Source organism: Neoarius graeffei, chromosome 27 (assembly GCF_027579695.1).
Source record: "Neoarius graeffei isolate fNeoGra1 chromosome 27, fNeoGra1.pri, whole genome shotgun sequence".
Classification (NCBI taxonomy): Eukaryota; Metazoa; Chordata; class Actinopteri; order Siluriformes; family Ariidae; genus Neoarius; species Neoarius graeffei.
The window spans coordinates 25853811-25871496 of NC_083595.1; the positions used below are offsets into that span (position 1 = coordinate 25853811).

The 17686-nt window shown below is 42.8% G+C and overlaps 1 protein-coding gene and 1 long non-coding RNA gene across 10 annotated transcripts in view; one reads left to right on the top strand and one right to left on the bottom strand.

The window, feature by feature from the left end:
* The first annotated feature begins 828 nt into the window (after positions 1 to 828).
* LOC132874863 (uncharacterized) overlaps positions 829 to 17686 on the top strand; it is an 86939-nt gene continuing 70081 nt past the window's right edge. For 6 of the 9 annotated variants that reach the window (XM_060911318.1, XM_060911323.1, XM_060911319.1 and 3 more), the window contains exons 1-5: positions 829 to 877; positions 1129 to 1272; positions 1478 to 9610; positions 9973 to 10137; positions 10444 to 10675. In XM_060911318.1, the coding sequence (XP_060767301.1) occupies positions 2911 to 4281 (1371 nt within the window). In that variant the 5' untranslated portion in view covers positions 829 to 877; positions 1129 to 1272; positions 1478 to 2910 and the 3' untranslated portion in view covers positions 4282 to 9610; positions 9973 to 10137; positions 10444 to 10675. Of the gene's footprint in view, positions 878 to 1128; positions 1273 to 1477; positions 9611 to 9972; positions 10138 to 10443; positions 10749 to 17686 lie in introns of those variants that run through there. The other 3 variants (XM_060911317.1, XM_060911322.1, XM_060911316.1) reach the window with 3 other exon arrangements.
* On the bottom strand, positions 10596 to 14532 carry LOC132874864 (uncharacterized). The gene is made up of 3 exons (XR_009651713.1): positions 14206 to 14532; positions 13830 to 13932; positions 10596 to 11594 (listed from the first exon to the last, which is right to left on the bottom strand). It is a non-coding gene; the product is annotated as an uncharacterized LOC132874864 (long non-coding RNA).

Consider the following 17686-nt stretch of genomic DNA (forward strand, 5'->3'; position numbering starts at 1 on the left):
GTTATTAAATTCGGATCAAAAAATTCTAGCCAAGACATTGGCCAGAAGACTTAATGTATTTATGTGCAAGCTGATTCACCCACAAAGAAATTCCTTCTATAACTTTAGCCGTCTTTTAAATATCATGCACTCTCCCAGATTTCCTATGGTGGCCGACAAGGGTCAAACAGACGGCAACGACCCAATACGTCTCAGTTCGAGAAAACAGTTTCAAGTACAGGGGCGGCACGGTGGTGTAGTGGTTAGCGCTGTTGCCTCACAGCAAGAAGGTCCGGGTTCAAGCCCCGTGGCCGGCGAGGGCCTTTCTGTGCGGAGTTTGCATGTTCTCCCCGTGTCCGCGTGGGTTTCCTCCGGGTGCTCCGGTTTCCCCCACAGTCCAAAGACATGCAGGTTAGGTTAACTGGTGACTCTAAATTGACCGTAGGTGTGAATGTGAATGGTTGTCTGTGTCTATGCGTCAGCCCTGTGATGACCTGGCGACTTGTCCAGGGTGTACCCCGCCTTTTGCCCGTAGTCAGCTGGGATAGGCTCCAGCTTGCCTGCGACCCTGTAGAACAGGATAAAGCAGCTAGAGATGATGAGATGAGCTTCAAGTACAGAAACGATGCAAAATCACAAACTCAAACACAAGTCTAAACGAAGTACAAAACGAGGAACGTGGTACAAATGAAAAAACGTGCTGCAAAAAACAAAGACAAATGCATCATCAAACGCGATGCAAATAGAGAAACGATCTGCAAACGAAAAACACTGCATTACCTGTCACTACAAACGGAGATGCTCCAAACCTGCAGGGGGCGCTCTCAGCGTAACAGCTCAATAGAGAGACAGAACAGCTGACTGAACCACAACGGTGCATGAAAATACAGCGGGAACGGTAATGTGACTTTTACTTGATTATTTATTTATTATGTTTATATCACTGTACAACCCTGCACATTATGTGACGTTTATTTTATTGTATTTTACACCAGATGTTACAAGGCTGCACATTTGCATGTAGATTAGCCTGCTTAGTAAGACAAGATGATTAGAGATTGATATAAAACACCCATTTTAATACTACATTAAAAACCCTCTTATCACAGTCCCCCATACCTAAACCCTGTCTTTTTTTTCCTTTTGCAGATGTACTGTCCATTCTGTGCTTACAGCTTCCCCTGCCTTTTGCTGTGCATGTGGCAAAAACCTAACTTTTTTTCAAGCATGTCAAAGAAGAGACGCCTGCCACTCATGCACGAGTTGATGTTGCACAACCTAGCACCAGTGCAGGTAAACAGATTCATGATTTTGTAACATAAAATGCTTGAAATGTTCAGATTGTGTTCTTGTATATACAAAATCACGTCTCTCTATCACTATTCTGGTTCAGTAACTGGCATTTAAGGTGTACTAAAATGTCCTGCAGAAAGTAATTTTATGTGAACATAATTAAATGTAAACTCAATAAGAGCATTGAATTTTTCTTTTTCCCCAGAGGGAAACTCAAGCATAGAGACATTTTTTAAGTTTAGGGCAGTTAAAGAAAGGGAGAGAAAGTCTTTCTTTTCAAAGAAACATCAGGCCTCTCGGAGTGAAAAGAAACAGAAACCAGTGAAGGTATGAACTGCTGTTAACATTACATAGGTTGTTGTGTGGCGAAATACATTCTGCCCCAGAGACATAACGTTTTCCCCTGTGACTGTCACTTTAAAAGCACACTAAAACTACACAGCACTCACCTCATTAACATAACACGCAACACCTGTGAACGCTGATTGGGGGAGTGGTCACGCCTGATTGATGAAACGCTTCCTTTAAATGTCACTATGTTGCATCCATAGTTAGGGAAGTGTAGCGCAGCAGAGCTCCGTTTGGGTCCTGTACGAGCAAGCGTGAAGGTGCGATTCTGGAGTGGATGCTAAACCAAGTGGAAGACTTGTGCATTGTTGCCGACGACGGAATCCGCGGTGGAGATTTGCAAGCCGACCCAAGCAAGATTTCTGTGACGGAGGAACATCGCAAGCCACAGGTGAGAGGAGCACATAGCTACTTCAAGCCCGATGCGGGAAGCGGCTGGCTAAGGACTGTTGAAGCTTCAGATCCAGGACAGTCCAGTTTACATAGCCAGCTCCAGAACTGTGAGTTGAAGCGTTTATCCACACGCCCCATGCTGTTCGTTTACCAAGCGCTACTGGAACTACAAACACTTTCTCCCTCCACACACGCTAACATCCACAAACACACACACCCACACACATGACCACTGGGTTTACACGACATTTTTTTTTTTTTATTATTCATGCCCCTTTCGCTGTATTGGGAGCATAAGAACATTCTGGGGTTGTATTGATGCCATTATTTTTTTTGTGAAAAAGTAAACATATGCATGTTTAAAACCTACTTTTGTTGTTTTTTTATTATTGCTAGTGGTGGTTACTTTTAATTGGCAGGATTTTGGTACCCGCCTGGCACCCGAACAAAAATTTATACTTGAACCTTGGGTAACACCGTTACAGAATTGGCACCCGAACAGGGACATGAACTGTAATTAACAGGACATGAACTGTAAATAACAAGGGACTTGAACTGCTTAGTGACTGCTCCTTGGACTTTTTGGACTTGTGGGACACTTAAAAAAAAAAACTACTGTTGAATTGAGCGCTGTATTGATGGTGGTGTGTATGCTATATTGTGCTGATATTGGTGTTTTGAACCTGTGCTCAGGTCTGTGTTAAATTTTTATCACACTGCTGAATTTTCTTTGTGTAATAATTGCCTGAGTATTTCCCTATTGGTTTACATGTCTTTGATAACTGTGTAACTTGTTACTTTTCAAGTGGGGTACATTTTGTTACAAACATACAGACAAAAAACACAAACATTTCAAACATCATTTTTCACATCATTTAATAACCAATAACACAACCCATGTCACAACCTAAAGCCGCAATGTCAGAACAGGAGAGCCACACAGACGTCTCCACGTCTCTTGACACACAAACCTCACCACCTGACATAAGCACACCTCAAATTGAGCATCGGGTGTTCTTCCATCCTCCTTTTCATAGCGATACCTCTTTCATTCTTACTAGCCCTGGAGTTCTTGGTACTGCTACTGCAGACCAGCTGCCTACGGTGTCTACAGCACCCCCTTCATTGACCGCTAAGCCATCCAACTTGCTAACAGCTGCGCTACAGACTACTGGTTCAGGCTACACTCAGGCTGCAGCCGCCTCTCCATTAGATATGGATTTGGACACTTCTCCATCATGGTCTTCAGACACCTCAGTGCAGCGTGACTTGCCTACGAAGCTCCCAACACCAGCACGAAAGCTTGGCGCATTAGCGCTAAAAACTCCTGACAACTGGGCCCTGATATTTCAGAAACTGGAACAACAGGATGCTCAACTCAGTAAGGTCACTAAACTAATGGCCAGGAGCCGCTTTCACTTGGAGGCCAAGGTAGAGGTAGTGTCTGAAATGGCAAAAACAGAATTCACAAAACTCAGTGCAGCACTCACAGCTAGTACTCAGAAAACAGAGAATGAATGGGATAAGTTGCTGAAAGCCATTAAAACCATTATCACAGAAGAAGTTAAAAACCAAAGTATTACACAACTGGAAGAAATCCGTTTCATGGTCGAACAGTTACAAGCCGAGGTACAGCAGGAGATCTTGTCCCAGAGGAGGGCTGTTGCAGCAGACTGTGGACACCTGTCACAGAACATGGACAGCTGTGTTAGAATTACCAACCAAATAAACACATCTTTAGGACATCTACCAGCACACATAACAAAAGAGTACAACATACTTACCAACAAGATAACAGAGTTAGAGAAAAAGATTGAGCAACACGTCTCAACCATATCTCCTCTTACTGGCATGAGGCCATCAGTAACCCCACATACTACAGCCACTCCAGCTTCACTGCCCAGCCATTCCAGCTTCATGCCCACCACGCCACCTACTGGAACAAAGTCTGGTCATCTAAAAGTTCTAAAACTGTCATTTCCTACCTTTGGCAAGGCAAGCGACGATCCAGACCCTGTCCTTTACCTCTCTAAGTGCTGTGACTTTCTAGCCATTCACCCTCTGTCTGACGCAGAGAGTCTGGCTACCTTTCGAACTGTCCTGCACGGCACAGCCAGAGATTGGTGGGAGATTGCCATGACTGAGGTCCTTACCTGGGCCCAGTTCCAGAAAAAGTTTCTGTCAGCGTTCCTGTCTGAGGATTACGAAAAGGAGCTCATGGACCAAGCTCATGAACCGACGGCAGAAAGAAAACGAGACCATTCATGATTTTGCCTTCTCTCACCGTGCCCTTTGTAAACAATGGAAACCCACCATCACTGAGGCTGAGATAGTGAAACTCATTCTAAAAAATGTCAAACCACGGCTGGCTACCTACCTACGGGGTCAGGCTCAGAATGTTGAAGAGTTGGTGAAGCTCGGCCATCAGCTGGAAAAAGACTTAGAACAACAGTCCTTGTATGAAACACAGCATGGTACGCATGACAAAAGTGCACAGAGGGCGAAAAACATTCCCAAATCTACAGACTTGGACACACCTTCTATTACATGCTGGCACTATAAAGGTCAACATCCACCTGGTTCTTGCCCTCAATACCAACCATCTCCTGGAGGCCGTCAGTCCACACAACACTGTCCCGAGAACATGTCTCGACCACCTAAGCCAGCACAGCAGGGCAATGGCAACATCAACCTTACCACTACAAAGAGTTCTAAGAACCAGATCAAAGGTATGTCTACCACAACACCGGGAAGCACCTTCAATATTCCCCGGCAGCTGGTAGTCGCAGTCAACATCGGCCCTTGGAATGGCAGGGCTATCATTGATACTGGGGCAAGCTACACACTCCTCCACGAACAGGTCTGGAAAGCTCTCAAAAGGCCCAAGGAAAACGTGGAGCCTTGGACAAGCGGACCTCTCTTCCTTGCTAATGGAGAGACTGAGACGCCCCTTTGAAAAGATGAAGTAACCATCAACTTGGGTGAGGTTTCATGCATGTATGAGGTGGCAGTCCTGTCCCCAAAAGCTTTGGCCTACAAAGCAGTTCTTGGCCTCGATTACTTGTATCACAGCGGACTGCAAATCCATGCAGCTGACTGTCAGTACAGTTTCAAGGGGAGACCAGAGAGATATCTGTTCCAGCAGAATGATGAACAAACCACCCTTTATACTGCACCACTCGGGGCTACTCTTATGTCTTGCATACCCCCTCCTTGCTTGGCCCCACAGCCTGTGGCATTCACCGCTCAAGACTACATCGATCTTGCAGTAGAAAATGCTGAGGTGAAAGAGTGGGAGAAAGCTGGTCTTAGACAGCTTCTGAAGTCTAAACCAAATCTATGTTCTTTGAAGCCAGGAAGGACTGACGTGTTAAAGCACCACATCCATACCACCAGTGAAGTGCCGATCAAGCAAAAACCCTACAGGATGTCTGCGCAAAAACGTCAAGTCGTGGAGCAGCATCTGAAGGACATGTTTGATCAAGGTGTGATCGAACCATCCTACTCTGGGTGGACCTCACCCGTCGTCCTTGTCCCGAAGAAATGTGGAACACTCAGGTTCTGTGTTGATTACAGGAAGTTAAATGCAGTCACAGAAACTGACGCATACCCACTGCCCAACATCAACGAACTTCTAGAGTCACTTGCCGGCTCCACGGTCTTCTCCACTCTAGACCTAAACAGTGGCTATTGGCAGGTCGCCATGGACGCCGCAAGTGTGGCCAAGACAGCTTTTGTGACCCACATGGGCACTTTCCAGTTCAGAGTCATGCCTTTTGGACTCAAAAATGCCCCAGCCAGTTTCCAACGCTTAATGGATCTGGTGTTGGCTGAACTGAAAGGAAAAGTGTGTCTAGTGTACCTAGATGATATTGTGATCTACTCACCGTCCATCCAACATTTCCAAGACCTTCATGCCGTTCTGGAAAAACTTCAAGCAGCAGGACTCACCTTGAACTTGAAAAAGTCCAAGTTCTGCATGAAGGAGATAAAGTACCCTGGGCCATGTCGTCTCCGCCCAAGGAACCACTGCAGACCCCATGAAGGTGGAGGCCATCAAGGCTTACCCGGCTCCAACAACAATCAAGGAGGTGCAGAGGTTCCTTGGCCTTGCAGGATGGTACCACCGGTTTGTACCTGGATTTTCTCAAATCGCAGAACCACTGAATGCTCTCAAGAGGAAAGGTCGTGTCTTCCAGTGGGATGAAAAGTGTGAGAAAGCTTTTCAAACCTTAAAAGACCACCTTACGTCTCATCCTGACCTAGAACTTCCTTTCTTCGTCTACACAGATGCCAGTGACTTGGGGCTTGGTGCCATCTTGGCACAAAAGAAGGGGATCGACCATGAAGAGGTCATTGCTTTCGCAAGCAGAAGCTTAAACAAGGCTGAAAGGAACTACTCCGCAATGGAGAAGGAATGTCTCACGGTCGTCTGGGCGCTGGAAAAATGGCAGCACTACCTGGAACCCAAACTGTTCACAGTAGTGACTGACCATGCCTCCTTGTAGTGGGTATTCAGCAGCACCAAGACCTCCAGTCGTCTCTTCCGTTGGGCCCTTCGCCTTCAGAAGTTCAACTTTATCATTGAATACCGCAAAGGGAAACTCAATGTAGCTCCGGACGCCCTTTCTCGATGTCCTGTGGGGCCTTCGTGCATGTTGGCTGTGAGCCAAAAGGAACCACAAGATTTTCCCTTCTCCACCATGACCTTGTGGGAGGAACAGCACAAAGACCCCCAGATAGAGAAAGTCATGAAAGATCTGGCTGAAGGCTGTGAAGACGTCGGAGAGAACTACGCCGTGGTTGATTACCTGCTTTACAGAATGATCAAGCTGGATGATGATGACAAGAAGCATCACTTTCGTGTGTGGATACCAAAGACACTAATACCTCCACTCCTGGCAGCATACCATGACTCCCCCTGGTGTGGACACCAAGGTATGTTCAAGACCTACAAACGCATTCGCAACGTGGCTTTCTGGCCTAAGATGTGGGACAAAGTGCAGAGCTATGTTCGTGCCTGTACAGTTTGCCAGACATGCAAAGGAGACAACTAGAAGCCATGTGGGAAACTCCAACAAACCACTGTGAGCTATCCCAATGAGATGCTTGGAGTTGACCTCAGGGGACCTCTACCCCGCAGTTCAGACAGACATGAATATCTACTTGTCCTCGTCGATTTATTACACCCGCTGGGTCGAGTTATTTCCCCTCCGTACAGCATCCTCTGCCGTGGTAGCTCGCATCATCCGTAATGAAATACTTACCTACTGGGGCGTACCCGATTATATCCTGTCTGATAGAGGGACACAGTTTGTGTCCAGCTTGTTCAAGGAACTCTGTCACACCTGGTCAGTCACCCCCAAACTTACCACAACATACCATCCACAAACCAACCTGACTGAAAGAGTTAACAGGAATCTCAAATCCATGATCGCATCCTATGTCTCAGATAACCATCGAAAATGGGACCAATACTTACCTGAATTCCGATTTGCCCTCAACTCTGCTGTTCATGAGACGACTGGGACTACTCCTGCCAAGCTGCACCTTGGGAGAAAGCTGCGTAGTCCCATGGACAAACTCCTCGGAGCACAAAACCTTACCCCTGACGACGCCGGATACGATGTTGTGTGACACCTAAAAGACCTGCAAAAGAAAGCACACATTAGCAGTAAGAAAGCAAAGGCAAGACAACTTAGGAACTACAACAAGAACAGAAAAGAAGTTCAGTACGTACCTAAGAATAGAGTGTGGGTGCGCAACCATGCTCAGTCATCTAAGGCCAAACACTTTTCTGCAAAGCTGGCACCAAAGTGGAAGGGACCCTACAGAGTCTTGCGGCAGTTGGGCCCTGTGAACTTTGAGGTGGTACAGGAAGACTCTGGGGAAGACCTGAGCAATGTTCACGTCAACAACCTCAAACCCTGCTTTCCCACAGCAGCTGAGATTGAGAGACAGGAAATGGAGGCACTGTCTAAAGTCTTTGAGGACGACTCCGATGATGAAGACTTTCTTGGTTTCACTTAGTCTCATGTCTCTTGCCAACTATGGGTTGTCTTCCCATGGAGGGGGGGAATGTGGCAAAATACATTCTGCCCCAGAGACATAACGTTTTCCCCTGTGACTGTCACTTTAAAAGCACACTAAAACTACACAGCACTCACCTCATTAACATAACACGCAACACCTGTGAACGCTGATTGGGGGAGTGGTCACGCCTGATTGATGAAATGCTTCCTTTAAATGTCACTATGTTGCATCCGTAGCTAGGGGAGAGGAAGTGTAGCGCAGCAGAGCTCTGTTTGGTTCCTGTACGAGCAAGCGTGAAGGTGCGATTCTGGAGTGGATGCTAAACCAAGTGGAAGACTTGTGCATTGTTGCCGACGACGGAATCCGCGGTGGAGATTTGCAAGCCGACCCAAGCAAGATTTCCGTGACGGAGGAACATCGCAAGCCACAGGTGAGAGGAGCACATAGCTACTTCAAGCCCAATGCTGGTAGCGGATGGCTAAGGACTGTTGAAGCTTCAGATCCAGGACAGTCCAGTTTACATAGCCAGCTCCAGAACTGTGAGTTGAAGCGTTTATCCACACGCCCCTTGCTGCTTGTTTACCAAGCGCTACTGGAACTACAAACTCTCTCTCCCTCCACACACACTAACATCCACAAACACACACACCCACACACATGACCACTGGGTTTACACGACTTTTTTTTATTATTATTCATGCCCCTTTCGCTGTATTGGGAGCATAAGAACATTCTGGGGTTGTATTGATGCCATTATTTTTTTTTGTGAAAAAGTAAACATGCATGTTTAAAACCTACTTTTGTTATTGTTTTTTATTATTGCTGGCGGTAGTTACTTTTAATTGGCAGGATTTTGGGCGTGCCTGGCACCCGAACAAAAATTTATACTTGAACCTTGGGTAACACCGTTACAGTTGCATAGTTTGTTGAGATTTAGCTGTCAGTGCAGACCTCATATCGATTTGTCATGTTGTATCAATTTCCATTTTATTTACTATGCTATTTGTTATTTTGCAGATTTATGTTGGCGTTATGAGGTTGACAGGTGACTCCCTAAAACCTGTAAGAGGGAAGTCACTCCCTCTTGACATTCAGCCTCACTGGTCATCAGAGCAGCTATTGGCTTCTGCTGTTAAAAAACAGATTTTAACCAGGACATGCAGGATGTTGTCCATGTTTTGTTGTACCCTGATGGCAGACAAGTGATAAACATCCCAGGAACAGATGACCCTTTCACTGTCCAGAAGATGACCCTTTCACTGTCCAGAAGTACAAGGAGGCAATAGGGAAGGCCTACCAGAAGATAACACTATACATTTGCACTGCAGAGGATTTTGAAACCAGTTATAAGTGTTCCATTTTGTATTTCATTCATGGTTTGATTTTCAGAGTCTTTCCACTTTATATCTTATCTGTGCAAGATACATTCTGCCAGTTACTCAAACCATTATTGTAAATTTTGTTTAAATGCATTTTTTTCAAAGGTGGATAGTCTTCTAGTGAAGGTGACAGTGTCGTCCATGTGAACGTGCCATCTGTGGAAAGCGATCTCTCTGACACTGTGGTAAGTGCCACAAAGCTCACAAAGTGTTATCACACAACAACTTTCTCAACTATCTATAGTCTATCTCAACCCCCGAAACAACATTTTGACTAATTGGGCCCCTTTTTTTAAACCAAATATCTGTTCTCAGGTATTTGTTCCATCTTTTTTTAAACATGAATAGTAAATACTTGTAATCTAACAACCCAACCATTTGTAGTAAAATCCAGTTTGCACCATCTCAGAACATTAGCTAAATTAAGCCCCTCCTTCCTATTTTATGGCATGGCGAATAGTTTGATTTCTTTCCATATTTATCTTTCAGCATGGGAAATTTGTGGCATTTCACTTAAATGTGTGGTAATTGTCTCCTTGATATCCAGTGCAGCAACACTGGATGAACTGCATGCAGTGATCGACAAACATTCAAGTCTGTTGCAGACTGCTGGTTGTCTTCAGTACCCAAATGTTGTGGTGGACAAGAAGATAATCATTAAGGACTTTATGCAGTGGTACTTCATTTACCACAACCATTTCTCAGTACAAAGGTAATGTGCTTTATTTTCACATATTCATTCATTCATTCATTCATTCAAATTTAAGACTTTACAAGTTAATTGTATCAAGTAATTAGTGTGCTTAAAGCGATAGTTCAACATTTTGGCAAATTGACCTATTGCCATAACAGGCACTGATAATAGAAGGTAATGTACCTACTCGTATGACTACAGGGATTATAGCATTAGGCCAATTTACCAAACTGTTGAAATACCCCTTTAATGTTACCAGTCTTCTCTGATACTGCTATTGTTCTAGGCATTTTAGAGTGTTTTTTCTCTCTGAATATTTTGTAGGTTCAAGGATGGGCTTTCAGCACTTAATGTGAGTCATGCTTTGGAGCAGCATGCATCCAGATTCAAGGCATTTATGTGCTCAAATGTGGAACAGCTGACATCTACAACACTGGATAACCTTTTCGAGGTTCAACTCAGTGAACAAGGCACTACAAGACGCCAAGAGGAAACCAGAGTACTAGCATTCTGGAGAGACTATCTCCTCGATACAGAAGGTTTATTACAATAGCAGGTCATACAATTGTTCCCATTTCTCTCATCTTTTATGAATGACAGGTTTAATAAAACACATTTTAACTTTATAATTAGCAGGGGTTTTTCTAGAAAAATTTAGTATGAGGGCGCTCACCATGGCAGGGGAGCGAAGCGATCAAGCAGGGGGGATTGGTGCGGGGGGTGTCCATCTCCCCCTCCGCCATGCGAAGCTTTTGAAAAATTGAGGCTACAATGGGACATTCTGAAGCTATCGGAGAGGGAAATTGTAACAAATTGTTTATTTGTCAACACTGAAAAAGAAAAAACTGTCACAAACACTTAATTCAAATTCTAACACCTCATAATTCAAATTACACATAATTCCTCATGATTCAAATTGAAATTTATAATTCAAATTCAAATGAATCAAACTTACAAAGTATTAAACATTCACCATGGTCATTGTTGCTTGCTCCATATCTCAACCACAGTAGTTTGAGAGTAGTTTCCGAAACCATACGGCTTTAACTTATCATATCCATCCACATGCCAGACATGGTTTGGTCCATCAGAACTGTAAACTCTTTTTACAAGTTTTCTGCTTGCACAAAGTTTTTAATTCCTTGTGGATCAAATTCTCTCATCAGGGCCATAACATCATCCCTCTTAACAGTCAGAGAGTACTTTAGGCGCAGTGTCTGCCACATTGAACGGTAGCCATAGTGTTGACCTGGACCCTTTAACTCTTCCTGTATGGCAGCACGAATGGTGGCAAGAGGAGAGTAGTCTTTTTGCCTAGATAAAGACAAACTTTTCAGCTTCCTCTTCAGGGAGCAAAGGCTCATATGAACATTGTGTCTTGAAGCCAAAAAAATCCAAAATTTCTGCATTGCTGTAGCCGTGATTAAAATATCCTTGTATTAGATCCTCTTTTGTGGGGATATCTGATGCTGATCCTGCCAAACAAAGTGGGATAAAGGCAGAGATTGAATTTTATTAGAATTATAACACTTTGCCTCTGATGGACGGTGGCGGTCCTTTAACATCAGAACCTGCATAAATGTTAATTTTCTACCCATAGTAGGGTGCATCAGTTGCCCTCACTTTCATAAAATCTGATGCATTTTTGTTTGGGTGTTCCTTTTCACCAATAAAGACATCCTGTAAAATTTTTTGACCATATTCAAAAAAGTCACCGTGGTGGCACCATGAGGTTCATTTTTTGCCAAAAAACGCTTACGTTTTCGCGCAAGGTTTGAATCACAATGTTGGACTCCATTTATTGATTTCTTGTGACCCAGAGATCATGTTAAGAACCTTTGCAAGGGATTGAGAAGCATTAATGTGATTTCATAATGCAACCCCGATTCCAAAAAAGTTGGGACAAAGTACAAATTGTAAATAAAAACGGAATGCAATAATTTACAAATCTCAAAAACTGATATTGTATTCACAATAGAACATAGGCAACATATCAAATGTCGAAAGTGAGACATTTTGAAATTTCATGCCAAATATTGGCTCATTTGAAATCTACAGTGCATAATATCAAAAGATTCAGAGAATCTGGAAGAATCTCTGTGCGTAAGGGTCAAGGCCGGAAAACCATACTGGGTGCCCGTGATCTTCGGGCCCTTAGACGGCACTGCATCACATACAGGCATGCTTCTGTATTGGAAATCACAAAATGGGCTCCGGAATATTTCCAGAGAACATTATCTGTGAACACAATTCACCGTGCCATCCGCTGTTGCCAGCTAAAACTCAATAGTTCAAAGAAGAAGACGTATCTAAACATGATCCAGAAGCGCAGACGTCTTCTCTGGGCCAAGGCTCATTTAAAATGGACTGTGGCAAAGTGGAAAACTGTTCTGTGGTCAGACGAATCAAAATTTGAAGTTCTTTATGGAAATCAGGGACGTCGTGTCATTCGGACTAAAGAGGAGAAGGACGACCCGAGTTGTTATCAGCGCTCAGTTCAGAAGCCTGCATCTCTGATGGTATGGGGTTGCATTAGTGCGTGTGGCATGGGCAGCTTACACATCTGGAAAGACACCATCAGTGCTGAAAGGTATATCCAGGTTCTAGAGCAACATATGCTCCCATCCAGACGACGTCTCTTTCAGGGAAGACCTTGCATTTTCCAACATGACAATGCCAAACCACATACTGCATCAATTACAGCATCATGGCTGCGTAGAAGGGTCCGGGTACTGAACTGGCCAGCCTGCAGTCCAGATCTTTCACCCATAGAAAATATTTGGCGCATCATAAAACGGAAGATACGACAAAAAAGACCAAAGACAGTTGAGCAACTAGAATCCTACATTAGACAAGAATGGGTTAACATTCCTATCCCTAAACTTGAGCAACTTGTCTCCTCAGTCCCCAGACGTTTATAGACTGTTATAAAGAGAAAGGGGATGTCTCACAGTGGTAAACATGGCCTTGTCCCAACTTTTTTGAGATGTGTTGTTGTCATGAAATTTAAAAATCACCTAATTTTTCTCTTTAAATGATACATTTTCTCGGTTTAAACATTTGATATGTCATCTATGTTCTATTCTGAATAAAATATGGAATTTTGAAACTTCCACATCATTGCATTCCGTTTTTATTTACAATTTGTACTTTGTCCCAACTTTTTTGGAATCGGGGTTGTACATTTGTATTGTTTAAAAGTAGTTGAACAATGATTCAATGAACAGCTAAAACTCATACTGTGCTTGATAATATATTTAGAATATGTACTAAAAATGTGTATCTAAGATATTTGGTATACTCTAAGGTGCCATAATGTTTCATGAAAAGTGATCGAAATTGTGTCATAAAAGTCATAAAATAGCAGCTTTTTCCAAAACTTTGAGCTCCTGGTGCCACCATTAACCTTTTGAATTTTGTCAAAATATTTCACCCAGTGTGTTTTCTTACCAAAAGGAACATAAAAACAAAAATGCATCATGATCGGAGGAACTTTTCATTTTTAGGGGGCAACTGATGCACCCTAACCCATATGGCAGTGAAACTCACTATCTGCACCTCAATGACACACAGCTCAAGATTTGGTTAGCTTGCACTGTAACTTTATTACACAACACAAACTGTTAAAAGTCAAATATAATGCATTTTACTTAAAGACGTGGTGTGAACTACATCAATGTTATTAACAAACTGGATACGAGTCCACTTACTGTTGTCTGCATATTCTGCCAAAAATTGCACATTAGAGCCACATGAGCCACAGAACATGTAAATTGTTCCCAGATCTTGTCCACAGTAAGGGCAAAACATAGCCTGGAAAAAAGAAGATAGATCAGTATAATCTAGAAAACTAAAAATGAGAAACGTGATAGCCTAAGTAACGTTATTGAGGTGAGTATTAATACTCTTCACTACCTCTTGACACACAATGGAGATAATTCATAACTGCTTACAAGTTAACTGCTGTCATTAACAAGCATACTGTAACATCTGGTGTAAAATATAATAAAATAAACGTCACGTAATGTGCAGCATTGTACAGCGATATAAACATAAATATATATAATCAAGTAAAAGTCACATTACCATTCCCGCTGTATTTTCATGCATCATTGTGATTCAGTCAGCTGTTCTGTCTCTCTATTGAGCTGTTATGCTGAGAGCGCCCCCTGCAGGTTTGGAGCATCTCCGTTTGTAGTGACAGGTAATGCAGCGTTTTTCGTTTGCAGATCGTTTCTCTATTTGCATCGTGTTTGATGATGATGCATTTGTTGTTTTTTGCAGCACATTTTTTCATTTAGACCTCGTTTAGACTTGTGTTTGAGTTTGTGATTTTGCATCGCTTCTGTACTTGAAGCTGTTTTCTCGAACTGAGACGTATTGGGCCGTTGCCGTCCGTTTGACCCTTGTCGGCCACCATAGGATTTCCCCAAAATGACCTTATTATCCTCAGTTTGGATGCTGAAAAAGCATTCGACCGGGTCGAATGGGCATACTTATTTTCGGTTTTGCAGAAGTTCAACTGTGGTGATATAAATTAGTGTCCTGGACTAAGCTCTTATACAATAGCCCCTGGGCCAGAATACTTACTAATAAAACTCTTTCTGATCCTTTCCGGCTGGGTAGGGGCACGAGGCAGGGCTGCCCACTTAGCGCTCTAGTGTTCGCGTTAGCGATAGAACTGCTGGCCGAGACTATTCGTTTGCATCCAGATATACATGGTTACAATACAGAATACACTAAGAATAAAATATTGTACGCGGATGACATTGTTATTCGTTACGCAGCCTAGGATTACAATTCCTTCAATTTTGAAAACATTTCAACTGTTTGGTAGTTTCTCGGGGTACAAGATTAATTGGGGCAAAAGCAAGCTACTGCCAGTACAAGTTACAGATCAAGATGGGCTCAAACAGTTTCCTCTCAGAATAACATCAGACAGTTTAACTAATTTGGGGATAGTAATTACCAAGAAGTATAATGATCTTTACAAGGCCAATTTCCCCACCCTGTTAAATAAGTTAGCAAATAATATACAATTTTGGAAAACACTCCCCATTTCTCTGCTGGGCAGAGTGAATGCTATTAAGATGATTTTTCTCCCTCAGCCACTTTATCTTTTTCAAAACCTACCTATTTACCTTGCCAAATCTTTTTTCATTAAGTTGGACTCAATCATTCTCCCCTTTGTATGGAATTATAAGTCTCATAGAATAAAGAAGGACCATCTTTGTAAACACAAAACTAATGGGGGGTTGGCACTGCCTAATTTTATCTTATATTACTGGGCTACTGGGATACGCTCATGGTATATTGGCTAGATGACAACCCAATACCCTATGATGGGCTAGAGATGGAACGGGAAGACTGTCTGCCTTATTCTATCAGAGCTGTTGTACTATCTCCTGTCCCAGTTAATAGATCTTGTTTTAAACATAACCCTGTAATTTATGCTTTAATTAAGATTTGGAAACAACTAAGGAATCATTTCAAACTTAAGGCAGTTTCATTTCTGCTACCTATAACTGCAAACCCCTCTTTCACTCCTTCAGCTCTGGATGAGGCCCTTTCCACCTGGAAACGATTGGGGATTTGTATTGTTGGTAACCTATACATAGAGGGGACTTTTGCCTCTTTCCAGCAACTCCAAGAAAGGTTTAGTTTATCGAGGAATCAGTTTTTCAGATATCTTCAGATTAGGGATTGTGTCAGAACACACCTCCCTAATTTTGAGAAGGCAAACCCAGACAAGATAGCTTATTTAATCTGTTCCCCAATCCATGCTACATAATCTCGCAACTATATGAGATACTGCAAAACATGTGCCTTCCCAAGATGGACAGGATAAAAGAGGAGTGGGAAAGAGAGTTTGGAGCTCTGATACCTCCCAATGTGTGGGAGGAGAGTTTAGAGCACATCCATGAATGTTCTATAAACGGTCAACACTGTTTGATTCAATTTAAAATATTGCACAGACTACATTACTCCAAAACGAAGCTGCATAGAATATTTCCTGAAGTCTCTCCTTTGTGTGAGAAATGTGAGTCCATGAAGGCTACCCTATCTCAGTTTCGCTCTCTGCCCCAAACTTAAACTATTGGCATGAAATATTTGATTTCTTTTCGTCGATTTTGGGGATTCAACTAGACCCAGATCTTATTTTAATAATTCTGGGAACATCTGAGGGGCTCTGGAAGCTAAATAGTGCACAACAGCACCTTCTGTCATATGGCCTTATAACAGCAAAAAAACCTGATCCTACTTAACTGGAGGAAGAGAGAGGTCCCCTCATTTAAGCATTGGTTGACTGCTTTGACAGACACCCTACATTTGGAGAGAATTCGGTTTATTTTGAAAGACAAGTTGAGGGACTTTGATGAAATCTGGCAACCTTTGGTCTCTCATCTCGAAAGATGATCGAGACATGATTCTCCGAGCAGCTAGGGACCAAGGGACCATTCAGATGGACGATGGTGAGACGACCCTCAGTATTTTCCCTGACTACTCGCCCGCTACTGCGAAGAAACGGTCTGCATTCACCACAGTGAAGAGGGAGCCTTAAGAGAAAGGGGTGCCAAACTTTCCTCCAGTATCCGGCAACTCTCAAGGTGACTTTGAAAGGAGGAGAAACGAAATTTTTCCAAACGCCAGAGGAGGCCAGTGCTTTTTGCGACTCACTAGCAGAATTCCAACCCATTGCTGAGAGCGACACGGAATGATGCAAGATTGTCTTCCATGGGACACTAAGTTACGTGCATGTATCTGTGTGTATATCTACACACTACCCTGGCTTACAGTCAAAATGATTGAGTCGTTGGTTATGGCGATGTTGTAGGATGTAACACACCAACAGATCCTAATTATATTTGGGACAGAATGCTTTTTTTTTTCTCATCCTCTTTTCTTTATCACTTCCTCCAGTAAAATAAGAGAACAGGCGAATTTTGTTTACATTCTTATGAACCCTCATTTAATTCTACTATGCACAATATATGCTTAAGACTTTGCTATTAAGCTGTTTAGTTTTTGGTTTTCACTATAAGGGCTTGTGTCAGCACCTAGCGTACGAACCATTACTGATGTCACGGATTTATGTAAGGGAACATGGCAGATGTGGGCTTGTTCTGTACCCAGTCTGCGTTGGGTTGAGGGACCCTGTTAGATATGGGGTTATGTTCTTTGACCCAGGGGTGGGAGAGTGGTGAGCATCATGAAGGAAATTTACATGGTTTGTCTTCATTTTTTGCTTCATTGCAAGTATTTGACAGTTATGACTAACCTAAATATTTTGAGTTGCAGTGTGAATGGTTTGAATGGACCTCATAAACGTGCATGTTGTCTAGAACTCTTAAAAAGGAGAAAGATAGATTTAGCTTTGATTCAGGAAACCCATCTCAGAAAAGATGTTCATAGATGTAACAATAAATTTTACAAAGTAATTTCTGCTTCTAGTGCCACTGATAAAACTAAAGGTGTTATGATAGTACTATGAAGGAATTTAGGTATTATTATTTATATTATTGAGCATGACAATGATACTGATGGCAGAGTGACTCATGTTAAGGCT